The sequence below is a fragment of the Perissodus microlepis genome, chromosome 14, assembly GCF_051167445.1.
Source record: "Perissodus microlepis isolate ML-2025 ecotype Zambia chromosome 14, ASM5116744v1, whole genome shotgun sequence".
NCBI lineage: Eukaryota > Metazoa > Chordata > Actinopteri > Cichliformes > Cichlidae > Perissodus > Perissodus microlepis.
Genome location: NC_140474.1, coordinates 29904087 through 29931990, shown reverse-complemented (window position 1 = coordinate 29931990; position 27904 = coordinate 29904087). Strand labels below are relative to the sequence as shown.

Genomic DNA, 27904 nt, shown 5'->3' with positions numbered 1-27904 from the left:
CAATCTCTCCTTGTTGTATAGCTTAGCTTTTCAAACAGTTTTAAAATAAAGATGCTAACAGAACATTCTTTAAATCCTAGGTACACATCCAAGTTACAACATATATATATATAAAACTTTAGTCTGACAAAAGCCTACAGGTTGTGGGACAGGAAGACAAGTCTATCCACTGCTTCAGGCTTTAAAGCGGCCCTGTGGCAAGTCACAACATTAGCCCCTGTACTAAATACCCTCTCAGAGGGGCTGCTGGTTGCGGGGATGCACAGGTAGCGCTTTGCCAGGCAGCTAACTCTTGGGAAGCTTCTGTTGTTGATTTTCCACCACTCAAGTGGGTCCATTTCACTGTCTGCATCAGGTGCCAGCAAGTACTTTTCAAGCTCCTTTTCAACTGTCTCTTTCTCAGTGAGCCCTGTGCTGGTGGGGTGGGATTTCTTAAAGAAACTGCCCAGTGACTTTCTCTGTTTCTTCTGGGTTGGTAGTACTGCAGCAGCTCCACCATCTTCTGTTTCCTCCGTTCCAGCTGAAGTGGACGGGTGCTCAATTTGCCCCAACATCTCAGACACTGCTCTCATTTTGATGGCATCAACGTGTTCTGCATTAATGTATTGTACTTTGAAGCGCGGATCTACCAGGGTTGCAACATCAAGCAGTTCATTTGTAATCTGGTCATTGTACTTTTCATCAAGGTATGTCATGACTGTCATCTTAAGGTCTTTTGTAAGTTGTGTTTCATCCTCAGATGGTTTCAGAATCTGTGTTCTGAAAAGGTGAAGCATCGGCTTGAGGTAGGACACACTCACGTAACACTCTCCAGAAAGTGAATCTGTGAATTCCAGTAGTGGGTTCAGGGCCACATGCACAGACTCCAGAACATCTAGATCTTGCCAGGAGGGAACCAAGTGCCTGGTCTTCTTATCTGCACTGAGGACCTGAGAGATAGCTTTATGTTGCTCCAGAACCCTCCCAACCATTTTTTGGCGTGAGCCCCACCTGGTGGGCGACTCTGTCACTAACTTGTGCTGGGGTAGGTGAAGCTCCTCCTGAGCAGCAGTCAATTCCCTTTTCTTCTTCCAAGAGAAACTGAAGGCGGCCACCGCTCTCTTACACACGGCCACAGCTCGCTCCACCCTCTTGTCTTTGCCGGCTTTTTCTGTGGATAAAAAGGTAAATAATAGCACATATTAACCTCAGAAATTAATTTAAGATTTTTGATTTTTTTTTTCAGTCACAAATAAAATTCACTGCCCTGAAAACCCACTTACTTGCTATGATTGTACTTTTTTTTATTGTACTTTTACTTTTTTAAATTTTGCTGACAGGCAAAAAGAGTGAACACATAGACAGCAGGCAGAGAAGCTGAAGAACATCATATTAAAGAAACCCTGAATAAATGTGGTTATCCCAGAGAGGCATTTATCAAAGGCGGGAAGATGCCTAAAGAATTCTCCAGGTGAGAGAAGAAGGACAGTCGCTGCCTAAATGAAAAACACTGGTGATCCTTAATGTGTAACGAGTATAGGAACAGCAGGGACACAGTTTTTCTCTGTTACTCCAAAACATGCTAAACCAAACGTTGGTCCGCCCAAGGATCAGGTTCCTTAGGGACAAACAGAGCAATATTGTATCAAGTGCTGAAAGCACTCCAGTGATCACTGGGGCAAAACAAAAAACCAATGAAAGACAACGCCAAAGAGCTACCTTCTCAAGCATGTACATCTACTGGGCAGTGGTCAGCTTTTTTCCTTTAGTACCTACTCTCCCTACTCCCTACTCTCCCTACTCCCTACTAGGAAGGCAGCAGGTCCGGATGGAATCTGCTCCAGACTGCTCAGGGACTGTGCAGACCAGCTCTGTCAGGTGGCCCTGTACATCTTCAACCTGAGCCTGAGCCTGGAGAGGGTTCCTGAACTGTGGAAGACTTCCTGTGTGGTTCCGGTGCCAAAAATCGCACACCCCAGGGAGCCCAACCACTTCAGGCCTGTTGCCTTGACTTCTCATCTGATGAAGACCATGGAAAGGCTCATCCTGCACCACCTTCAGCCACTGGTGGGCTCAGTGTTGGACCCCCTGCAGTTTGCCTACCGTTCTGGAATTGGGGTGGATGACGCTGTCATCTACCTGGTACACCGATCCCTCTCTCACCTAGAGCAGGCGGGGAGCGCTGTGAGGATCATGTTTTTTGACTTCTCCAGTGCTTTCAACACCATCCAACCCGCACTACTGAGAGGGAAGCTGGAGGGAGCCGGAGTAGGCAAACAGCTGACTGCATGGACCATCGACTACCTTACCAACAGACCACAGTATGTGAGGCTCCATGACTGTGTGTCTGAGGTGGTAATCTGCAGCACGGGGGCACCACAGGGCACGGTTCTCTCACCTTTCCTGTTCAGCCTTTACACTTCAGACTTCGGTTATAATTCGGACGATTGCCATATACAGAAGTTCTCAGATGATACAGCCATCATTGGATGCGTATCAGACGGGAATGATCAGGAATACAGGGGGGTCATCAGTGACTTTGTTGGCTGGTGTGAGAACAACGTACTCCAAATCAACGCTGGCAAGACAAAGGAGATGATCATAGACTTCAGGAGGAAGTCACCCCCTACAACACCGGTGAACATCCAAGGGAAAGACATTGAGATAGTGGACTCTTATAAGTACCTGGGTGTTCACCTCAACAATAAACTGGACTGGACTACAAATACAGACGTCCTGCCAGAGTCGACTCCACCTGCTGAGGAGACTGAGGTCCTTCGGAGTCTGCAGGACTCTGTTAAGGACATTCTATGACACTGTGGTAGCATCTGCCCTTTTCTATGCAGTGGCCTGCTGGGGGAGTGGATGCATGGACAGGGACAGGAGCAGGATTGACAAACTGGTGCGGAGGTCTAGCTCCGTGCTGGGATGTCCCCTGGAGTCTGTGGAGGTGGTTGGTGAGGGGAGGATGTTAGTAAAGCTGACATCCATCATGAACAACCCACATCACCCACTGCATGAGTATGTGAGTGGGCTGAGCAGCTCCTTTAGTCAGAGACTGAAACACCCTCGCTGCAGGAAGGAGCGCTTTCGCAGATCATTCATCCCAACAGCAGTTAGACTCTATAACTCCTCAATCACGATGTCATAAGTCACTGGACACTGTGAACATCCACGGTCACCACCGCATGCATAATGGACCTTCCATGACCTTCCAAGCTATATAGTTTATGTCTTCCATATTTAGGCCAACGACCCAGTGGATGCAGAGTGGTGGTCTCAATATTTGTAATATGTTAACTCTGTTTTGTATGTGGTCTAAAGGAATTTGGTGTAGCTTGGGTGAGGTTACTTTTATGACCCCCAGGAAGTCACGTACGCAGAGACACACACACACACAGTGCTTAAACTGTTACATTCACACATCCACACGCACACTCACTCACGTGCACTCACACATACATACAGGTACGCACATACATTCACTCACGTGCACTCACATAGGCATACGGGTACGTGCACACACAGGCACTCATGTGCTTGTGCACATAGACACAGACACAGAGTTTGCAGCACACCGTGGGGGTTTTATGATGGGGTCACTTCTATAAAGCTGACTGTAACTAACAAAGGAGTGAAGATTTTGCAGAGGGACACCGGCCTGGCAAGTCTTCCCTTCTAGAAGATGTATGCTTAAATGAAGATGAATAAAGATGAATAAAGGTTTTGTGAAATGACTACTGAGTCCGGTGCCGTCTCTGGAAGCTTCGAGGAATAAAACGAACCGGGGTGAAACTGATTTCGCAACATTACTAATTACTGATTGCTTCTCCAAGAAAGTAATCCTGTTACTTCACTCATTACTTATTTTCAAAAGTAATTGGTGACTTTATTACTTAGTTACTATTTAAAAACATGATACACAACCTGAATACGTAATAAAGCAATAGACCTTTCAATTCTTTTTTTTCTGCATATAAAACTGAATCAAATGGAAAAAGTTTCTTTTTAAAACTTGTTCTATTAGTTTTAATCTTTTAACTTTATGCACATTGCATCAAGCAAAAATTCAAATTATTTGCAACAGTCTTTGACTTGAAGAAATTTGTTTAACTTTTAACCCTTTTTTCTGCATATTCCAGCATATAAAATAAAATTATGTTTTTGTGTTTACACTCACTTTGTCAAATAGCTGCAAGTAAAACACAGCAAAAAATAAATCAAATCAAAGATTTAGCAGCAATAAGTCCTGTCGTCCTTAAGTCTATTTTTACCTGTTTAGCAGGAGTGGGGCAAGTGGAGGTTTACTCGGTGTCACAGTGGTCATGTCAGTGGGGGGATCTGGGGGTTTCTCTGTGAATTTCACATACCTGTGGCAGCGAGCTAGGTGTTTGCTGAGATTTGAAGTTTAATTTTTCACTGTAGAAAGAGGTTTTCTTCCCACGCAGAGTGTACAGCGGACACTAATGTCTTTGTCACTTTTTACAGAATCAAGCTCAAAGTAATGTCAGTACTTCCAAGCTTTAAACGCTGCATGGTCGCACTCTCTCCTGCACTCCACCTGCACAGGGCAGGTGGACCCCTGCCTGGTCGCTTGGATCTCAAACTACCTCACCGACAGACCACAGTACGTCAGGCTGAAGGACATCACGTCTGACACTGTGGTCAGCAGCACAGGAGCCCCACAGGGAACTGTGGTGTCCCTAGTGATGGTGAGATGAAGCCTTGTGATGAACTGAAGCTTCTCTGTCTCTGTGTTGTGATCTACCATCATATATGCTGTGTGTTCTGTCTGCCAGTGTAAGTTATTTGGATTCTTAGTTTTGTTCTGTTTGAGTTCAGCATTAAAGCTGTTTGAGTTCACGTTTGTCTCCGGAGTCTGCACTTTGGGTCCTCTATTTCACCACTCCTGCCTGCACACAGCCTTCACACGACAACAAGTGCACCACACTGCTAAGTGTGTTTTGTGTTTAGAGTTTTGGTAAATGGGAGACTGAGATTTGCAAATGGTGTCCTAACCAGATGAATAGTGTTTAAGATTTTGGCAACTGTGGGATTGATTTGATGAAAGAGTTTTCATAGTTGACAGTTTAGTTTTTACAATGGGGTTTAGTGTTTTAACAGTTCAGAAAAACTGTAATACACCTGTGCTTTTCCCAGCAACTGAGGCCTTTACCCTGCACAGTTTAAGGTATGATAAAGCACTGACCTTATAAATCCTGACCGCCAGATGGCACAAAATCCACATTTTAGCTGGGAGCTGGAATCTCACAGGGGAAAGGCCCCATTCAACAACAACAACATATATCAAACATGCTTCTAAACGAATGAAATTTTTTGCATTCTTCACATCAGGTCAAAATGCACTGTAAAATGTAACAGTTTTTTTTTTTTTAAGTCACTGGCACTGCGGAAATGGATCTACAGCACCACTTAAGAAACTTTAATAAACTTCTAACAGCTTATTTACAGCTTGAAATACGTGTATGACATTTATTACACAGAGATTCAGTGAACCAAATCCAAACAGGAAGTCTGGAAGTCCGTCATTTTGAATGTAAAATGACATTTTGGCACAGTTTTAGTGTTTTCCAGGCATCGCTGGTTTACACATTCGCCTGCAAAGTGAGAGGTCACTGGTTAAATTCCATTTGGTTACTTCAGGAAATTGTTGGGGTTACTTCAGAAAGGGACATCTTGGTCAAAGCCATGTTTGTGGTGGAATTTTGATCATTTACCACTGGACATAAGATTTTCATCTCTAAAAGTGTATTTTGTCCAGTCTGTCCCAAACTTCACGTTTGATGACAGTCTGGCGACGACTACATGCCAATATCTGGTCACACATGGCGCCACAGTTCTCATATAACATTTTAATCAAGACTACCCCACTGTGATCGAAGTATTTCTTGCAAAACAATCATAACCAAACAAAACCTTTCCTGTACTGTAAATGAACAGTAGGACAAAAAGATTACTAGTCATTGTAGAAAGCACAATGAATGTTTTTGTTTACATCGTTGGAACGAGGAGATGTTGCAGCAGAAAATACAGCCTGCCCTGTTGAAACATTGTTTTTATTCAGTGTTTCAACTGAAAAAATAGAATGCTTTTGATCCAAAATAGAATGCTTTTGATCCAAAATAGAATGCCTTTGATCCTTTGTTATGTCATCATCTTGCTGAGAGAAAAAACCCTTAAGTAGGAGGAGCTTTGCTCTGTTAAACTTTGCTGCTCAACGGACCTTGACCTGACAGTAAGCAAACCCTTTTGGAGAGTTTTGATAGAATTTCGCGTTACTCAGCAATTCACTGACCAAGCTGACACATTTCACCATGTCAGCTAACCCATCCTTCAGCTCAAATGAGCTTGGAATAGTTAAAGGGAGCATTTTGGGAAACCACTACAAGGTAGAGGCCTTCCTCGGAGAAGGGGGCTTTGGTATTGTAGCCAAATGTCGTGATACCAAGACCAACCGAGCTGTGGCTATTAAAGTGAACAAGAGCCGCCCTGATATTCTGCAACAGGCGAAACTGGAAATTTTCATCCTGGAGCAGCTGCGAAGGTTGGATCCAGATGCCGCCAACATTGTTCAATGGAACGGCTTTTTCCACAACGGAGAGCGGGTTTGCCTGAAGTTCGAACTCCTAGATCAATGCCTGTGGGACTACATACGGGACCGGAAAAACCAGGGTCTCCCCATAAGTGAAGTCAGGCCAATTTTAGGTCAACTCACAAATGCTCTGTCCCACCTGGGTTCTGTGGGAATAGTGCACGCTGACCTCAAACCTGGAAACATCATGGTTGTGAACCGCCATGAGTCTCCCATCAAAGTCAAACTTATAGACTTTGGCCTCGCATGTCCTGCGTCTGCAGTGATGCCTGGTGACCGCGTGGGGACAGCTGGTTATAGTGCACCTGAGGTTATGCTTGGCCTTCCTTATAACGAAGCAATTGACATGTGGTCTCTGGGGCTGGTGGCTGTTGAGCTTGGTACAGGGGTGCCACTCTACCCTGGAAATGAAGACTATGATGTTTTAAAATTCATCATAGAGACTCAGGGTCAGCCACCAGATCATGTTCTAGACTCTGGCGTGTACACTGAAGACTATTTCATTGAAGACAACGACAACCAACAGCGCTGGACATTCAAGACTGACCAACAATTTCAGTATGAGACAGGATATGAGTCCCTGGAAACAAGATACATAAAACTGACGTGTCTCGATGACCTCAAACAAGTAATGATGTTTAGACGAGGACCTGAAAATGACCAACGTTTGTTTGTCAGCTTAATTAAACAAATGTTGGCCTTGGATGCACACCAGCGCATAACACCCTCTGAGGTTCTCCGGCATCCCTTTTTCAACCCCAAGAGTTCCCCTTGCATTGACATGAGTGCTGAAAGATCACAAAACCCGGTGGTCTTTCAGCACCCTTCAAACTTGAAATGCAAGAGATCAGAGAAAATCAACTGCAGTTTCCAAAACTCGGTTGAATTTTCTCAGCAAGTATTCATCCACACGTCAGCCAGCCCATCCTTCAGCTCAGATGAGCTTGAAATAGTTGAAGGGAGCATTTTGGGAAACCACTACAAGGTAGAGGCTTTCCTCGGAGAAGGGGGCTTTGGTATTGTAGCCAAATGCCGTGATACCAAGACCAACCGAGCTGTGGCTATTAAAGTAAACAAGAACCGCTCTGATATTCTGCAACAGGCAAAAAAGGAAATTTTCATCCTGGAGCAGCTGCGAAGGCTGGATCCAGATGCCGCCAACATTGTTAAATGGAACGGCTTTTTCCTTGACAGAGAGCGGGTTTGCCTTAAGTTCGAACTCCTAGACCAATGCCTATGGGACTACATACGGGACCCAAATAACCGGCGTCTCCCTATAAGCGAAGTCAGGCCAATTTTAGGTCAACTAACAAATGCTCTGTCCCACCTGGGTTCTTTGGGAATAGTGCACGCTGACCTCAAACCTGGAAACATCATGGTTGTAAACCGCTATGAGTCTCCAGTCAAAGTCAGACTTATAGACTTTGGCCTCGCATGTCCTGCGTCTGCAGTGATGCCTGGTGACCGCGTGGGGACAGTTGGTTATAGTGCACCTGAGGTTATGCTTGGCCTTCCTTATAACGAAGCAAGTGACATGTGGTCTCTGGGGCTGGTGGCTGTGGAGCTTGTTACAGGGGTGCCACTCTACCCTGGAAAAAAATATTATGATGTTTTAAAATTCATCATAGAGACTCAGGGTCAGCCACCAGATCATGTTCTAGACTCTGGCGTGTACACTGAAGACTATTTCACAAAAGACAACTACAACTACAACCAACAGCGCTGGACCTTCAAGACTGACCAACAATTTAAATACGAGACAGGATATGAATCTTTGGAGACAAGATACATAAAACTGACACGTCTGGATGACCTTAAACAAATAATGATGTTTAGACGAGGACCAGAAGATGGCCAAAGCTTATTTGTGACCCTTATTAAACAGATGTTGGCCTTGGATGCAAACCAGCGGATAACACCCTCGGAGGTTCTCCGCCATCCCTTTTTCAGCCCTGGCCTCTCTAACAGGTTCCCATGTATCGACAATGAAAAACCATACAGAATCAGTCTCCAGCATGGCATCTTCCACCCTGGACAAAAGTGATAAAGACACAAACTGGGTTTGGAAAAGGATATTAACAGCAAATTACACTGGAAAAATTAATTAAGCTGCTCCAATAATGACCATTTTGGCTTTTTTTTTTTATTTTTTAAATTTTCACTCCCCCCACCCCAACCAGTCGCGGCAGTCCCTTCCTGAGCCTGGTTCTGTCGAAGGTTTCTTCCTTTTTAAAGGGAGTTTTTCCTTCCCACTGTCGCTAAATGCTTGCTCATAGGGAATCGTCTGATTGTTGGAGTGGCCAAAACTCAAGGGGAAGTAGCAATTCCTGTGAAAATTTAAAATAAAAAAAGAAAGCCTACCAATATTCAAAGCGCAGCAGTGGACTCCTTACCATCACATCAGTCCTTCAATCAGACCTAAAACACCATGTTTACAGAAATAAATTCCATACAAATTGGAAATAAATTGTGTAATAATTGTTGTTTTTGATTGTTTATAAATATAAAGTGCTACCCTTCAGCCTCCTAGTAGACATACCTGTGTTATAAATGTGAAACTCCTCTGATTTTCAGAAAAGTTGACCTCTGACCTTGAAGTAAAGGTCACTGAGATTTAAGCTTCACAGAGAGTTTCAGTAGATGCAATCATGGTATTGTTTTGAAAAATCTACACTATTACAAACTTGGGTGTCTACAGCGCCTCGCAATATATCAATGATAAAGAGATGTTTTTTCTAGGTTTTTTATCAAGATTACAAAACACAAATAACAAAAATGCCAACGCTGTTGTCATTTTTGACAAGGCTATTTTGATGTTGTCTAATGTAGCCCAAAAAATAAAACAAACCCTAAAATTAATAAATAAAGTAATTTTTTATCTTAAAGTACTGGATAACAGGTACTTCATAAATAAGAGCAAAAAAATATATACATTAAAAAATACAAGTTAATTCTCTTTTAAGACCTGAGCAACCTGTCAATGATGATCGCTGGTGCATTGCAACCATGATTGCACTGTGACACGAATGCATGGTTATGGGGCCAATTTTGTGAATAAACAACACTTTTAAAAAATAGATATTTAAACCATCAAATCTTCTAACAATCGTGTGTGACAAATGAACAAAAAAGTTGCTCCGATGACAGTAAGCTTTTCTGAAATGCCTGGCAGATCTTTATTGTGAGAAATGGGATACAGAGGCCTCCACGCAGCACACGTGAGAGTCATCAAGGAAGGCAACACACAGGTGTAACAGGTGATGACTCAGGTCCAGTGAGAGTCTGAACACAGGAACTCACCTGACAGGAATGTACTTGTCATTACAGTTTTCCTGAATTTCTAAAACGCATTTCCTTAATTCTCATCTCTTTGTGTCAAAACACTAAACACAAAGTGTAAAATTCAAGCTACACTCACATAACCTTTAACTTGTCTTGCAAAACCAAACGTTTGACCCAAAACTATTTGAACTTTACTCAAAATCAACCACTACTGTCAAAAGCCACACAAAACCAGCCAATGTGCAAACACAACTTAGCAACGATTAGACACTACAAAAATAAATACAAAACACATGAAGCCCTACCTCGACAGCAAGGGCCGCGAGCTGCCGTCAGCTTTAGACTTTGTCGAATTCACTCGCTCGCTCTTTGTCAACTGATCCTTTCCCTTAACAGTGTGTTAGTTGTGTTTAACCTCTGTCGCCTGCGTGCACCATTCTGGGTACAAGTGTTAGGATGCCTGGGACGTCGACCCAGTGTTTTGTGTTTTTGGTTCTTTGATTTTGTTTATTTCATTATATTCTAGCTTTGCCTTATAGGTCATAGGATTATTCTTAGTTTAGGTCCTCTGTGTGGGTTTTGTTAGAGTTTTTGTGTTCTGGTTTTCTGTCTGTGATCCGTAGTTGCTGTCTCCCCTGTCTGCTGTATCCCCGTGTCAAGTCTGCATCTCTGTGTTTCCTGTTTTACTTTGAAGGTCCATGTCTTATATTAATGTGTCTGGTTTTGCTTCCCCTGTCTCGTTAGGCCTGATTTGCCCCAGCTGTGTTTCCCTCCTGTTTCCCATTCCCTGATTGCGCCTCTGTGTATTTAAGCCCCGTGTTGCTCTGTGTCTGTGTCGTGATCTGCCATCATATATGCTGTGGGTTCTGGCTGCCTGTGTAAGTTATTTGTGTTCTTAGGCTGCGTTCGTACTGCAGGCGGAAGCGTATCACAATCCGACTTTTTGATCAAATCGGATTTTGTCTGCTTGTTCACACTACAAACACTCTAGTGTGAATCCTCAAAGTGGCCCGCATGCACAAAAGAAGACATCACACACAACGCGCTCTGTTTAGACCCAGACCAAACAGTGTTGTTTGACTGATGGCCTTAATATAAAGACTTTTGGAATTTACGTTTCCCAATTTTGCTTTAAGTTATAAAGTTATTGTGTTATTTACATATGGCCTAATAAATATTCTTATTGCTGTTTTAGAGAGGAGCGGTGCTTCAAAGGATAGTTGCAGATTTCTGACAGAATCTGCAGATTATACAGTACAAATAAAATGTTCACATTTCTCCAACATTGTCTTCCCAACAGTTTCACTAACATCTACACTGGATGCCCAGGAAGCATTCACAATGTCTTCTCGGGCGCTGATAATTGCATCTGTCTTGTGTCAGTGATGTAAAAGACAGATTTAATGCGACATGACCATTCAAACAGCAGTCGCTTTCTAAAACATCAGATTTGTATCGGATTCAGTACCACATACGAAAGTGACCCAGGTCGGATTTGAAAATATCGGATTTGTGCTGTTCACACTGTCATACCATGATCAGATATGGGTCGCATAGGGTCAAAAATGTCCGATTTGATGCGCTTTCGCCTGCAGTGTGAACGTAGCCTTAGTTTTGTTCTGTTTGAGTTCAGCATTAAAGCTGTTTGAGTTCACGTTTGTCTCCGGAGTCTGCACTTTGGGTGCTCCATTTCACCACTCCTGCCTGCACACTAGTGATGGTGAGATAAAGCTCGTGATGAACTGAAGCTTTCCATTGTCCCGATTCGTGATTGAGGTGTGAGACAAACGACCACTGGTCCAAGTGCGTCAAAACAATGATTTTATTAAACACGTGTGGGAAGATACACAGCTCTATATTGTCAACACAGATCTCCGTCACAGCATAAATTCAAAATGGTTTTATTATGTCAGGATTCACGCCCCTTCTCGCGTCAGAAAGAATATCACATGCACAGGTTTTAATTAATGACAGTTAAACAAGTTTCCGTGTTCAACAACATTCTGCTCTATATGGTTGTCTGACTTCTCCAGATGTTTCCTCCACTTTGGATGGAGCAGCTCTCAGGGAGGCCGCCCCTCCCTTAGCCTGGTTCTGCCGGAGGTTTCTTCCTGTTAGAAGGGAGTTTTTCCTTCCCACTGTCGCCAAAGTGCTTGCTCATAGGGGGTCATATGATTGTTGGGTTTTTCTCTGTATCTATTATTATAGGATATACTGTACAATATAAAGCGCCCTGAGGCGACTTTTGTTGTGATTTGGCGCTATATAAATAAAATTGAATTGAATTGAATTCAGAAGTTTGCAGACGACACGGCCATCATGGGGTGTATCTTGGATGATCAGGAAGAGGGATACAGGAGTCTGGTGATGAACTTTGTCACATGGAGTCACACAAACCACCTGCAACTCAACACCTCAAAGACCAAGGAACTGGTTGTGGACTTCGGGAGGTCCAGAGCAGGTACACTGCCAATTCAGATAGAGGAGAGGAGCTGGAGATGGTCAACACATACAAGTACCTTGGGCTGTGGGTGGACAACAAACTGGACTGGTAATGCAACACTCAGCTCCTGTATAAAAAAGGCCAAAGCAGACTGTACTTCCTCAGGAGGCTGAGGTCTTTTAACATCTGCAGGAAGCTCCTGAGGATGTTTTACCAGTCGGTGGTTGCTGGAGTACTGTTCTATGCTGTGGTGTGCTGGGGGAGCAGCACAGCAAAGAAGAAAGCATCCTTGCTGGAAAAACTGATCAGGAAGGCTGGCTCTGTGGTCGGCATGAAGCTGGACACTCTGGTGACAGTGGCAGAGAAAAGGACACTAAAGAAACTTCTGGACATTATGGACAATGCTGGGCATCCTCTGCACACAGCCATATACAACCAGAGGAGTCTGTTCAGTGACAGGTTGCTTCTCCCAAAGACAAGAACCAACAGACTTAAAAACGCCTTTGTCCCACACGCCATCAAACTGTTTAACTCCCCTCTGGAGGGGAGAGGGAGGGGAAACAGGAGGACAAAGGAGGGGGGGGGGTCAACTAAGCTGTAGTGCCTCTTCACTGTGCAATACTTTTTGTTAATATCCAACGGTGCAACATACTTGAAATGTGCAATTCCCTTGTATTCCTATTTATTCTATTTATCCCTTTTGTATTCTCTGTATTTATATATGTCTCTGTAGTTATATATGTGTATATATGGTATATTTCTGCTCACATTCTGTAACTTCTGTCGGTGCAGTGAAAACCGCATTTCCTGGAGGAACCCACCAGAGGGATTAATAAAGTTTCAACTAATCTAATCTAATCTAATCCATATTATACATTTTTGATCTACACACATGTTGCAGCCACAGACATCGCATGCTCGTATGTCATTGTCATGAGACACTCTCACAAACAAAATCACGGTTTAGTAACTCAGTAAAGCAGCGAGCTCACGAGAAAGTAATAGTAATCTAATTACTTTTTTGCAATAGTAATCCCTTACTTTACTCGTTACTTGAAAAAAGCAATTAGTAATTAAAGAGTATTACTGCTCATCTCTGGATAGTACCTGGTACCACTTACTTTTTTAGCGCCTACTTCAGTGAACTGAGTTGGTTGTAATGGATCAATTGTAATGGAAAACAACTGAAACTGACTAGAGTAGAGTTGTCTTGAGTTGAGCCAACCCAAGTAGGTAACGTGGAAAAGAGGCTATAGATGCCATTTATGTGCAAAGGGAAAAACCATTTTGGAACCAAGAATCTGGCCTAAGGGTCCATCTTTCACAAGCTTACAATACTTTGATTGCGTCTATTCCCCAACTCTCTGAACTGTAATCATGGCCTTTAATCAATGGTCAAGACAGTTTACATATTAATGATCATGAAGCTGAGTTTATGGCTTATTGTTAGGAAATGATGCTAGTTTTTGTTTCAGCTGTACGGTTTATCCGGTCGTTAAGTGATGACGTGACGAATCCTACTTCCGGGCCTAAAGTAGTCTGCGTTCAATATGGCTTTTGTGTTGTTAACATGTTTAATGTTTTGTATTTTCTTCTATTTAATCTCAAAAAGCTCCTAAAACAGTCAGTGATCACTGTTGACCTCCCTCGGCTTTTATTACCGCTAATCATTTATTTAAGCTCAGTTTTTAAAACCTTAGGATGTAACTACAGCCCAGCTCATGCAGCAGTATATGAATGACTAACCTCGTATTGTGGATGGATTATCTCAGTTGTTCTCCTGGCTGAAGTTTGGTCCTTTTACAGCATCCTGCCATGCGATTACATTTGTTCCTGACTACCAAGAACACTCACGTTAACTTTCATCGAGTGGAAAAAAAGTTAGCTTGTTTATATTATGCTAACATGGCTGTGTCGCTAGCGGTCACGTAGCACATCATTATATACCAGCTAGCCAAACTTCAGTAACCCTACAAACGTCACTGCTGTTTAGTTTTCTGTCTTCATTTATGTTGGAAGTGATAACAGAGCTGTACGTTTTAATTTGTTTCCAAAACCCCGCAGTCAGGACATGCTATATTGTATTTAGATAGAAGCTAGCGAGCTAACTTCCTGCTAACTTCTAACTCCGTTAAATGTCATAAATTCCGTTTTCATGGATGCCTGGATGTTAAACTCAATTGTTACACCTGGTAGAGCAGAACGCTGATCATTTTATTAAAGATGAAAGACTTTAGACAGTTTTTCAACTCTCAGTAATGCCATAGTGATCGTTTGTTATATGGACCTGCAGCGGAGTTTAGGCCCAGACACGGCTAGTGATGTCAGACTTAACGACCGGATAGGGTTGGGGAAACATGCAGTCAGCTGAGACCGAAGAAGTCACTTTGATTGGTGATGAAATGTTTCTCCCACACCTCTGGAAGCGCTGCTTCCAGATGAACAGTATTAACTTTCTGTGATGACCTCTTGGCCTATTTGAGTAAATGGAACAAGTCAAAATGCAAACAAGTTGTTAGATTAATCAGCTGAACTAAATATATTGGATATCTGTGAAGAGTCCATATGTGAGGTTTAACTGTAGCTCCTGTTGTAATCGTGGGAAAATCAGCACATGAACAGATAGGCTGTGTTGCCCAACCAAGAACTGATTGTTGGAGAGTGTAAGTAAATCTGCCAAAACCGCATGCTAGTAATATTCCAGGAGGTGATCTGAAGTGCAAATAACTGCATTGGAAGTAAGAGTGTTTTATGTTGTATGAGCCTATTAGTAGGAAAACAGTGTCTCGCCTACCAATCATTAAAAACATGCAACTTTCTGCCTGACATGCAGTGAAATGTTCTTGTTTCCAAGGAATCAGACAGTAGCTAAAAATATTTACTGGATGTGATTCTTGATTTCATACAGTATTAGGCACACCAGGGTTTAAAACCAGAAACAGGAAGTGTTTGTTTTGAATACTTTGAGGTAAAAGTTTTCTAATCAAAATGTCATTTTGTCAGAATATATTTAGAGCATAAAACATATTTTGGAATACTATATTACTGCTGATATATTCTTTCTTTCTTTCTTTCTTTCTTTCTTTCTTTCTTTTTTAAACAGAACACTGTACTCACTTGTACTCAAGCAAGTGACTAAGATTTACTCACACTCTCACTATCATAGTGCTAATTTTACCATTTTCTACATCATCTAGTCAGCCGCACCCGCTCTTTGGTAAGCAGATTCTGGTTCATTCCACACAAATATTATGTGCTCAGATAAAACTGAACAAACAGAGTGAAAGGGAGTGGTGAGAAGTCACATATAAAAGCCAGTTTCTTCAGGGTGAACTGTGGCAGCAGACAGGTGCACCAGCAGGTGAGTGGAAACACACAAATATCAACACAGATGGTCCAAAGCAGCAATTAGCTTATTTGTACCATACGTGATGGCCTGAGCTATACATACATGGCAGCATATACTTTGTAACGTAGCGCCTTGTTAACAAAAGTGTTATTGCTTTGTGTTTTATTCAGGTCAATAATCTCAGACACCACACTTCTGATCCAGAATGCAAACATTCATAACGTTGTGTGCTCTTCTCCCGCTCCTCTGTTTTGTCCACGGAGATGTTGTGGAACGTTTTGAGGTTTGTTGGTTTCTTATTCCAGATTATCAGAATAATTAAATATGTGTCTTATCAAATAGCTTCACTTCTGTTACTATTAATTATTATGTATTTTATCATTTTGCCCCAGGATGCACCAGAATGCATGCACTTTTACAAAGAAAAGGTGCCTGAGTTGGGAGCATCCACACCTGGTGCTGCCCGCCTCTGTCAGCGCTTTGTCAACAGGTAGTAAACCGGCAGAAAGAATACTTTAAAACTGAATCAGCATACACAGCATTGTAATGTGTACTCAGAATACTGTTTTTTATGGTATCTTTGAAAATCCAACTGCTGTTTATCACTTTTAGAACAAAAACTTTCTTTGTTCTTTATTTATCATAGTAGCACTTCTGATCTATTGCTAATATTTGCACCATCAGGTACCACTTTGCCACACTGTATGACACCATCCATCGCATTGCTGTCTACTCTGCCTATCAATTCCAGCCCAGTAATGGAGGTGGCAGGGAGAACGGGTGGTTTGTAGAGCCACAGGTTTGTTCCACACGAGCTTATTTTGCATATATATTTATGTCAGAGAGAAAGTATGGAGAATACAGAGTCATAAAATGTACATTTTCTGTTCTTTTAGACATTTTCAGATTGTAAGGAATTAATTATTTGCTATCTTGTTTCCATGCATCTTAGCTGGTAGATCGGTCTTGGCAGGGAGAGATGAAAGATGGATACTGGCTGGGGCAGGATCACCCTGGTGTCTACCTTGGAGAGAGACAAGCTCTGAATGAGGACTACACAAATTCAGGCTTTGACCGTGGTCACCTCAACCCCAACGGACACCATCCAGGTAGTTGAGGACAGATTGTATGTTTTTCAGGAGGGTAGACAGTAGATGGCAGTACAGGACTGGGGAATTGTTTTTGACTGCAGCAGCTGAGGATAGATAGACTTAACTAACGAGCAGCATCTCCAGCCTTATGTTTCAATGTTTTCTGCTAAACATGCTTGAAATTTATAATTTTCTAGAATATTTTAATTGCTGAATGAAAATGACTAACCCACTTCTTGACTCATCGTGGCTGTCACCTTTTCTTTGGACAGAGAGACTTTAAGCTTGTCCTTCTTTTCCTTCTCTCCTGCAGTCCCTAGTCGCAACGCCACTTTTACCCTGACTAATGTGGTTCCTCAGAACCCCAAGCTGAACCGGAATGCCTGGAGGATCCACGAGTCCCAGCTCACTGAGCTTTTTCTGGAGAAGTGCCCTAAGGCGTACGTGCTGGTCGGTGCCATTCCTTCTGCAGACAGCTGGATTGTTAAAAACAATGTTAAGCGTGTCAACATCCCAGACTACCTGTGGAATGCCTACTGCTGTGTGGACAACAACGACAGACCCATTCAGAGCGGCGCTGCCAGAGCAAGAAACACAGAGGACAACTTGGTGGAGCAGCTCTCTCTGGATAAACTGGAAACATTCTTGCAGCAGTTCACGGCACAGCCAGTGGGAGAGTTGTTTTACAACAATTGCAGAGCATAAAAGCAATGATGGCAGTAAATTTAAGGATCTTTTAATTGTACATTGTTGTTTTACAGCTTTTAAACCAATGAATCCTTACTATTAAATATTAAATAAATGAATAAAAATGAGAAGCACAAGGATAATGTGGTTATTTATTAGTAACTGTGTCGCAAAGGAAGGCGAGAAGGTTGTGCAGTCTACAGTACTGTATTCAATGTACACACTCGGCCCAATTGAGGGCCTGTGATAAAGACAGAGCAACAACAGGAGTCTTAAACCCGTAATTAAACTGTAAATGCTGTCATACAGTGAATAAGATGGAAATTGGTGATTAAACTGACTCTCAGGAGGTGTTATATTAGCTACACTTTAAGCTGACATAATAAAATGTTACATATAAACCTACAGCTTAGACTTGCAAAGTAAAGTTTAGATTGACTACCATTATGAGAAAGGCCAGGCAAAGCTTAACATTTTTTATTTAAAGACATTTAAAATGCTTCTTCAGCTTTACCATACTTAAATACAAAATGCAGCACACAGCAGCATCTGAGGATAGATAGACTTAAATAACAAGCAGCATCTCCAGCATTATGTTTCAATGTTTTTTTCTAGACATGCTTGTATTTAACCTCCTAGGACCTGGCGTCCACATATGTGGACATCACATTTTGGGTTATTTAGACCAAAATACTCAATTTTGCTCTACAAGGGCCTGATATCCACTTACGAGGACATTATACTGCTACCGTTCTATCAAAATTTTAAACACATATCCTCATATGTGGCTCTTATTTTTCATAAAAACTAAAATAATGTAAAAAAAAAAAAATCTGGTGATGCTTTGTTTTTACATTCATCAGGCCCCAATATGCCCAAATATCAAAGAGAAATAAAAAATGCATGCCGTGGAAGAGTTCGGGTCTTAGGAGGTTAATAATTTTCTACAATATTTGAAGTACTGACTAAGCCACTTCTAGACTCATCTAGACTCTCACCTTTTATTTGGACTGAGAAACTGTAATCTTGTCCCTCTTTTACTTCTTACCTGCAGTCCCTAGCCTCAATGCCACCCAGACGAATGTGGTTCCTCAGAATCCCAAGCTGAACCAGAATGCCTGGAGGATCCACGGCTCCCAGCTCACTGAGCTTCATGTGTCTTTGGGGCCACCCACATGTTCCAATACTGAGTTTCTTGCACAGCTGAAATACTTCAGGTCAGGTCAGGGATGACCCTCTGTTTGGGAGACTGTACTGGTTTAAAAAAAAGAAAAAACTATGACAAAAAAGAAGAGGAAATAATGATACAATCACAGACTTATGAATGATTCAGACTGCCTGAGCCCAGCTGAGGCTCTTCATATACATACTGTTAGGTACATATATTTTTCAACACTGACACAAGTTTTTTTTTTTTATTACCTGTTCACTGCAACATATGCCAATTATAGTTATATAATGGACATGGACATAATATACAGACTCTCAGCCTCCACATTCAGATTGGATGAAGGGTTTAAGAGTTTTAGCTCCTTAACATGTGCCGCCCTATTTTTGAAGGGAACAAAAGTAGTTGAACAATTGACTCAAATGCAGGTGTGGGCAGTTCCTTCATTATGTCATTATCAGTTAAGCAGACAAAAGTCCTGTAGCTGATTTGAGATGTGGTGCTTGCATTTGGAAGAGTTCACTGTGAACAGAGAAAATGCAATCCAAAGAGCTCTCCATGCAGAAAAACAAGCCATCCTTAAGTTGCCAAGAAAAGCCAGCACAGTTTAGGAAAAAAGTCAAATTGATTGGGTGCTGTTTTACTATATAGATGGACAATGACAAAAACATGCAGTCAAAGGAAGTCAGGAGTTTAATCAATCAAGGCCACTGCATAAAGGCCTTACAGAGCATTAAAAAGGAGGAAACCCAGCATCTGGTGATGTCCATGAGCTCAAGACTTCGGGCTGTTATTACCAGCAGAGCGTTTTCAACCAAGTATTAGAAATGAACATTTTATTTTCAGTTCTTTAATTTGTCCAATTACTTTTCACCCCATGAAATGAAAGGATTGTGTTTGTTATGCAATATTTTTGTTCAACCGTAATTAACATACTGAAAATCTGAACTGCAGTTGTTTCATTTGAGGTTGAGCATCGGGCACCAGTGAGTAGTTTTGCAAAGAAATTGATCCTGCTAAGACAAGAATGTGGCAATTTAGATAGTTGATTAATGAGCATATGTTGCGACTCTATCATATCCACAACCTAGCAATGTCGAAGGAAGGCAAGAGTATGTTGACGTGGGCGTGAGAGGAAATAAATGCATTCAAAGTAGTAAGTACTGGGAGCAAGGCTGTGAATGATGGCTTCTTCATCATAATTATGTCTGAAAAGGAAAACAAACAGCCTGTGTTGCAGGAAGGTGTATATAGTAAAAAGAAAAAACCAAAACGACAGACTTAATTATACAACTATTGTTTATTGTGTGCATCAGTTCTCAATTAAGAGGCAAAAAAACGAGTCCAGTTTTGTCCCATAGCGATTGACAAGTTCAAAGTTCAGTGAAAGCATTACATGGTTATTACAGAGTGATAATTATGGGTTACAGAATTTTACAGACTTACTGAAATGCTACTTGCTGCATTAAAAACATGATTACTGATTAAACCAAAAAGCAACAGCATAAACACAACTCACAATCCAGCTGCAATCTGTGTGTATGCTAAATAATTACCTTTTTATAATTCACAGAGCTAAGCCGTTTTGACATTATGGCAACAGAGCTTCACTTTGAGGAACAGCAATAATAATATTTAGCTCCTCTACACTGCAACCCAACTTACAGTTCTTCACCTCCTCTCTTACAATCCCAGATATAAAAATAAGCACAGAGGACATGTTAATGTCCAAGTTTACTCAAAGAAATCTAGTTAAATTGGAGGGATACTAATTTGGAGCAAATGATCAGTGCAAATACTGTGAAAAAAGCTGCAACGTTCCTCTGCATGCAATAAATGTTATAAAAAGATTAATATAAAGCGTTTAATGAACTAAAGTTTCACTCGTTACATTTCTTTATTCCGCAGTCGTGTTTAGTTCATCTGTACTGGGTCATGGGGTGATCATTCCAATAAGGCAGCTGGGACAGTTTCCTCTCACTGGCTGTTTCGATGGGCCAGCCCCAGGCCTTGAAGAAGCCAGTCAGGTTCATCCCCACAGTCTGGGAGAAAGTCTCAGCATACAGGTTCATCTTTGTGCCGTTGTCATCAGGAAAGTTGCTCATGTGGTGGTACGCAGCAAACACCTTCTTAAAGGCATCCCAGCCAAACTTTTCCTGGAGCTACAGAAAAGGTAAGTATAACAACAACTTAAACTATTTGCTGTCTTTTATGTTAGGAGCAATAATCTCTTGACCAAAGCATCATAACCTGTTACGATTTAATGTTAGCTTCACTATAAGTCCACAAGTCTACATGGAATTGTCACCTATATGGCACACCCAAATCAAACTCTTTTAATAGAAGGCAAAGTGCATGTCAGAGATTTGATTTGAAAGGTATCATCTTGTAGTTTCTGACACTATCCTTGTTTAGCATGTGGCTAAAATACAACTTGAACCTAACTCTACCCCTAAGTGATTTCTTGGTGACTTGGTCGATTTTAAGTGTGACTGGATCAAATGGAGTTAGAGACTTTCAGTCTTATTCATATCATGTGTTTTCTTCACTGTGGACCAAGCAAAATTTCTCTATAATTTCTCACCTGCAGATATGTTTCCAGGGCAACCCACACACTCCAGTCACTGAGTTTCCTTCCTCCCTTGATGTACTCCTCTACTCGACTCTTTCGGTTTGCTAAAGTCAAATGACCATGGGCCTGCACCAAAGAACATGGAATGAGATAGTTGCTAAATCATGTGACCACAGAAAACTCAGTCATAAGTTTTCTGATGACGATTGATGTAAAAAAAATATGTTTTAAAATGAGTTTTAAAAATAATTGATTTACTCTACATGTGCTCTGTTGATGCCCAGCACCTCTTCATGCACATACACTGACCACAGGTTGCATGTACACTCTGTGGTGTGTGATGGGAACTCCCAGCAGCTTCTCTGTTGGTTGTGTCCCAGTTCATGGATGGGGCCCCACAGTTCACCTTTTTTGACACCAACTACTTCAGCAGCTGAGGCATGGTGTGCCATGATGGGATAACCTGCATGCATCCAGCCTTAACAGAAGAAAAGTAAATATAACGTTGCAGTATATTAATAATTGTTGCAAGATTATATTGCGAATACTTTGTGAGAGAAAAGCTATAAAATGTGAAGGAGAGAAATTAATCCGAATGATTTAAACAAAAGCCTTATATTATCACATGTTGTTATAAATTCCTACAATTTAGTTATTAACAAAAGAAGGGGCAAAATCCCTATTTGCCTTGTCGGCGGTCTTAATGCTTCAAGCTGTTCCAGAGGCCCTGGAGCTTACTACACTACATTACATTACGATTAGCACAGGGACCACTGTTGCCTTCACCCACCACATCTTCTCCAGCTCCTCTCTCAGCCCTTGGTGAGCTACTTGTGTTCCTTCTTCCTGATGTTGCATTCATTTGGTATAGCTTGGTCTATCATGACAGCCTTCTTGCTCTGCTTATTGGTGATGGCTAACTGGTGTAAAGTGCACTTACCAGCAGAAATCTGAACATCTGTCACGAAGCACTCCTTGCGAGGAAATTTGTGTGGTTTGGCAGCCAGATCTGCAATGGCCCTCATGATTTCATCCCAGAGAGCAGCCACCTTGTCTGGGTGCTCCAGACCCCGAACAGCATCTGATGGTACGGTGAGGACGATGTTTTCAAACTCCAACTCTGCCCAGGGCCCAGGAGCCGTGCGCAGCAACGACCACTCAGCTGCAGTTGTCACACCTGAAAAGAATAAAGAGAGGAGCAGATCTATTATAATGCTTTGAATCATTGCATATTAAAAACATATATAAAATGTTCTATTCAAAGTACAAACTTGTGTGACAGTTCCGAGAAAAATCCGGCTTGTTCTTAAACAAAACTGTGGAACAATCTGCCTTTAGAGATTAGACAGGCCTCTAGTATAGTATATATATATATATACTTATGTATACATATATTTGTATATATATATATATATATATATATATATATTTGAATACAGGGCTGTTTTTATTTTTATTCATTATGTGTTTTATTCTATTTTTTTTGCTGTTTCGTTTTATCTAATTTTCTTAACTTAATTACTGTACAGTCCTTTGGTCCTGTGTTGGCTATTTTAAAGTGGTTTATAAATAAAGTTTGATTGGATCACAAAGTAAAGAATCTGGTAATTCCATAATTTCTTAAAGGCTTGTAACACAGGTGGATAAAAAACTCCAGATGCATCTCATATGAATAAATTCTTTAAATAAATAAATTTTGCTTTATCTAATTCAACAAATGCATTTCATTCATTTCTTTAAACAGCCTATGGTGTAAAAAGATGATAGTGCACACAAGGCCTCTGAATAATTTAGCAAACTTTGTGAAGTCTTTTAGGAGAGGGTTTTACTTTACTGAAAATATATTGAGCTCAAGTTAATTCACCTGTATTGTCCAATAAAAACACTGTATGTTCAATCAGAATGAAGGTGATCCAAGTGAGACTCACCAGATATCTTCCATTAACTCTAATTAAGCAAACCTTGTGCACTGTTTTAGACGAGAGGGTTAAGCTGTTAACTAGATTTTTGTTTACTTTTCTTTACTTAACTTTGAACATGTTGAACTGAAATTGTTTCAACTGCATCGTCCATTGAAAACACTTGGGATCAGAATGAAGGTGATCCAAGTGAATAAGATGAAGACTTATCAGATATCTTCCATTAACTCCATGGACATAAAGTTATAAACCACAGACTCACCAGACTTGTAATATGGAGCAGTTACAGCTTTCTGCACTGTGATCTCCAACCCCTTCACTTGTGTGTTGGGTGGAGCCACCAGGTAAATAAGGCCCCCCCACAGGTTGGACACATGCATCATCTCTGAAGTAACAGGAAATTGCTCATAAACACGTGGAGGTCTCTTCAGCTCATCCTTTCTGTGTAGGTCATCAGTTTGACAGCCTATCTGAATCTGTAGATGAAATGGAAAATCTATTGGATATCAGGTTTTTGACAAAACACATTCAATTCAGTTCATTTTTTTTATATAGCGTCAAATTACAACACCAGTCGCCTTTGCAAACAGCCCCATTCCTGAATACAGAGACCCCTGTTCATTCAGGAATGATTTACAAAGCAGTTTATAGATGTCATGATTACATTTTCTTTCTTGTGGTGTGCTATTAGTTTCCTGTGTCAATATCGTCCAATCAAGTAAGAGATTTCAAGGATGGTTTGAGCTGTTAAATGACAGAAAAAATCAAGTGGGGCTGGTCCTTTAGATTGAATGAACCTTTGCTGCAAACAGGCAGAACCTAAGGGGCTGTTACGGCACGCCATGCAGCACAACACAACATAACTCAACAACACTCCAAAAAGCTTCAAAACAGAGCATCACCTGTGAGTGATGTCATGGTGGTTACATCAATCTTTTAAATAGCTGCAACTACAAATGGACATTGTTACATTTACAAGGGGTAAAAAGGAGTAATGCAAACCTCACTTGAGGTTTTCATGAACATGTAGTGTCATCAGAAGGAGAAAGAACTTTAAATTATACAATTTTGTAGGTTTCACCTTCCACTCCTTGTTGATAATCGCAGTTGGCATCACCATGTAGGTACTCATACCAGGAGAGAGGTAGAGACCAGTGCTGATCCACTCTTCCCCATCTAACACACACACACACACACACCCACACAAATTTGAAAAAAAAAAAAAAAGTGTCACTGGGCGTCTATCTCTGAGAGAGAGAGAAATTTGTGGAGGAGAATCCGTTTCTGTGTCATGTGGGATCAGAAGTTCAGGATTTCACTAGTGAACATTACGAGTCTCTACAGACTTAGTAGATAGAAACTGTGGATTTTCTCTTCCTTGAAGATTTTGTAAGTATGTGGACTGTAAATAAACTCACTGAATCTGACCCACTGAGTTTTGTGTTTGACTGTGGCTTGCACACTGGTTATGACATATTCACAGTTGACATATTTGTCCACAAACATGAAATCAGACCTGCTGTGTTAACATCGATCTTGAGCCTGTGGTTATAGACGTCTGGCATCAGTGGCCTATCCTTGATGAGGTAGGGCAGGAGGGCCTCAGGATTTAGGCAAAACTCGTATACAGGTGATCCCAAACTGAGGAGTAGATGGTCTTTTTGTGTCTTTGCAGGGCAGCTGTCACTCACCTTGAAAGAAGAACATATTAGTGTAACATCTTAGTGGTTAACAGCTGCCATATAATGATCAGTGCACTAGTCTGTGCTGTTCAAATGTTTTTTCTCTACTCACCTGTGGCAGGCCTGACCTCTTTAACATGTCAGTGAGTGCAGCCAACACTTGAGTGTAATAGAAGCAGCCATGTGCCTTTGTGCGCAAGTAAGCATCACAGTCGTTGCCCAGCTTTTTAAGACATCCCTCCTCATGCTTGCTAAGTTCTACACCTGTAGTCACATGGGCAGCGAAGCGGTGTAGAAGGTGGCGGAAGTGGTAAGTATCTTTAATCGGCCAGCTGGGTACAGAGGCTTTATATGTTCCTGCACGGATTGTTGCTCCCAAAAGGCTCAATCCCATTTGGTTCAGGATCTTGTTCCCTGAAAAAAAGTAAAGCCAGTTTGACTTAATATACTGAGTTATATGGTTGGAAATGTCTTGACTTTGTTTTTTTCCAGTAATGAGAAGACTCCTTTTTGATCCTTGACTTATCACAAGATATTACACCTTATAATGTATGAGTCTGTTACAGCACTGCATGTATACAACACATTTTACACATGGACAATTAGGTGGAAAATAAGAACACTACCAGTATTTCTACTCTGTATATTTTGAAACCCTTGTGGTGCATTTTCATACCTGAGAAATCTGTTAGTACATTTTGCCCAGCATGTGTCTGCGCCCAGTACCAGGCTTGCCCTCCAATCAGCAGGCCTCCTCCCTCTGCCACAAAGTTTTGGATTTCCTCCAAATGCTCAGTGATATACGCTGTACACACAAACACGCTGAGGTCTTTCCTGAAGTTTGTCTTCTCGCACTTCAGCCCAGACTCACTCAGAACTTTGAGTGCAGGATCCACCATGACACCAACAACCCCTCTGCGCCCTTCATCCAACCAGTGAATGGCGTTTCTCCAAAATGGAGCCATGCTCTAAAAGGAAAGGAAAGCAGCAGCAAAGGAAGTCATGGATTTGGTGATATATCAAAGACAACTCCAATCAGCACACATTTCACTTTAAATCATCCTGAGGTCTAATAACTAACCCTCTAAAGATTTTGACTTTGAAATTTTATGACTAACATTTAATGTTGACTCTACCTCAACTCCAAGACATCCTTCATGTGTAACCACAATGACCCGTCCTCGCCCATAGTAGGCTCCTGCCAGGAATGGTCGTCCATCTTCTGTAGTGCCGATGGGAAAGGCTAGTGGGCTGTGGACTAGAACCTCAGAACAGAGATACTCAGAGGGGAGGTTGAATTCTGAAACCCCCTGGAGTAAGAACTCCAAGTCATCCTTGAAATCCCTGCCTGTCCTGTATTTGAAAAGTGGAATAGAAAAGTGACATGTGCAGAATTAAAGAGATTTAAGAATAACTGTACACATTTCTTCATATAAAAAAAATCAGTGGTTTGTAAATTAACCTATTTGTGAAAACTATATGAACTCTGTAAAAATAAACTGACTTTTCTGAAAAGATAGTCACACACACACACACACACACACACACACACACACACACACACACACACAAACTAAGTCCTTTGATGGACTTTTGTGGATGATCCTCCCCTCATCCAAGATCCAGGAATGCTGGGAGGGGAAGATCCCAATATAAATTAAATTAGCTAATAAGGAAATGGTATCAATCACAAATTTGACTTTAGGAAGACTCTTTCAATGAGAGAAAAACTGTTTTCAAAAGCTCAAAAGGTCACACAAAATTTAAAAGTTATTATATGGAAAGTGGAACTTTTGTAAACGTGCAGTAAAACAGAACTCCAGCATATACTCACGCTAACGACTTCCAGGAGGACGGGATCTCAGGGTAGACAGGCAGGTTCTCCACCTCACCATAACGCTCAGTGAAGTAGATCCCTGCCACTCCTGACACTTTATTCCCATCAAACTGATGCAGTGTGTTCTCTTAGGGGTGATTTGCAGCCCAATGCCACGCCTGTCCAGCTATCAGCACCCCTCCTCCAGCTTTCAGAAACGCCACCAGTTCTGTTGGGTCTGAGCCCACGCTGTAGGCATCGGTCACATAAACACCAACTCCCAGGTTGTCACTAAAAGCTCCCACAACTTCTACTTGGATTTTTGGAGGCTATCAGCAACTGCACTGACATTTCTGTGCACCCCTACAGAGAGGTTATCAGATCCATCACCTCTCAGCCAGGTCACAGCATTTTCTACCAGAGCAGGAAAGGCTTTCAAGTAGCCCTCATGACCCAGGACCACAATCCTTCCACTGCCATACAGAGAGGCAGCCATCAGGACCTGACCTCGGTTGTTCACTGCTAAAGGAAAGGCATGGTCTCCGATCAGCACCAGGTCACTGGGAACACAGGGTCCCTGTAGGTCCAGCTCCTTCAGGCCTCTCATCAGGGAGGCGTAGGCCTCTTCATGTTGGTTTTTGAATGATTGGTTAGATGACATAGTGTAGAGGATTTACACTCTGTAGACTGATGAATAAGGTTAGGATGCAGAAAGAGGAAGTTGTTAACACATCAGGTTTAATCTCATTACAACCAAATGCCTGAAAGTTTCCTTCTGTGGTATTACGCTGTAGCCCAACAGTTTTTAAGAGAAACACACTCTACGTGACAGGACAGGAGAAAGAATAAAAATGAAAGCAGAGAATGGAGCTGGTTATACAAGGTTATGTGCTAAGGAGGAAAAAGCAAGGGGACGAACCACTGATATGAGACAGCTCCTTTTATCACCACTGGGGCAAAATGTGACCATAAAGGAATGTTTAATCAGAATATGATGTGTCCTCTGTAAATTTGCAAAGATCATTGTTTTAAAATGTATTTCCACTGAAAAAATGATGAAAGGAAGTGTGTCACAGCTACTTCAGGGTTAGCAGGGAAGGAAAGAAAATCTTCCAAGAAGAAGGTGAATTTGGCAGTATGGTCCTAGTAACTGACCAGGAGTTCAGTTTCTGGACCAAGCTGCAAATGTGCAATGAAAACAGTAAAAGTACCTCATTTTGCATACCCAAATACATTAGATGTCTAAATGTCCTTAATTATATCCAACTTGTGTCTGCCTTCTTTCTGTAAGGCCAGCATCCAA

At 41.6% G+C, this 27904-nt stretch overlaps 4 protein-coding genes and 1 pseudogene across 4 annotated transcripts in view; 3 read left to right on the top strand and 2 right to left on the bottom strand.

Annotated features, from left to right (window-relative positions):
- LOC146374154 (uncharacterized) overlaps window positions 1-27904 on the top strand; it is a 198969-nt gene that overhangs the window by 28868 nt on the left and 142197 nt on the right. The gene's annotated exons all lie outside the window — the stretch shown is intronic.
- Window positions 135-971, bottom strand: LOC146374167 (E3 SUMO-protein ligase ZBED1-like). The gene has a single exon (XM_084950158.1). The coding sequence runs from the start codon at window positions 969-971 to the stop codon at window positions 135-137; it is 837 nt and encodes a 278-aa protein (XP_084806284.1).
- On the top strand, window positions 6315-8636 carry LOC146374166 (uncharacterized). Its single transcript, XM_084950156.1, has one exon. It carries the CDS (start codon window positions 6315-6317, stop codon window positions 8634-8636), a length of 2322 nt encoding a protein of 773 aa, XP_084806282.1.
- On the top strand, window positions 15588-17581 carry LOC146374165 (endonuclease domain-containing 1 protein-like). Its single transcript, XM_084950701.1, has 6 exons — window positions 15588-15678; window positions 15837-15949; window positions 16059-16156; window positions 16351-16465; window positions 16619-16775; window positions 17071-17581. Exons 2-6 carry the CDS (start codon window positions 15872-15874, stop codon window positions 17460-17462), a joined length of 840 nt encoding a protein of 279 aa, XP_084806827.1. The 5' UTR covers window positions 15588-15678; window positions 15837-15871; the 3' UTR covers window positions 17463-17581.
- LOC146374164 (TRPM8 channel-associated factor homolog) lies at window positions 20532-27262 on the bottom strand (annotated as a pseudogene).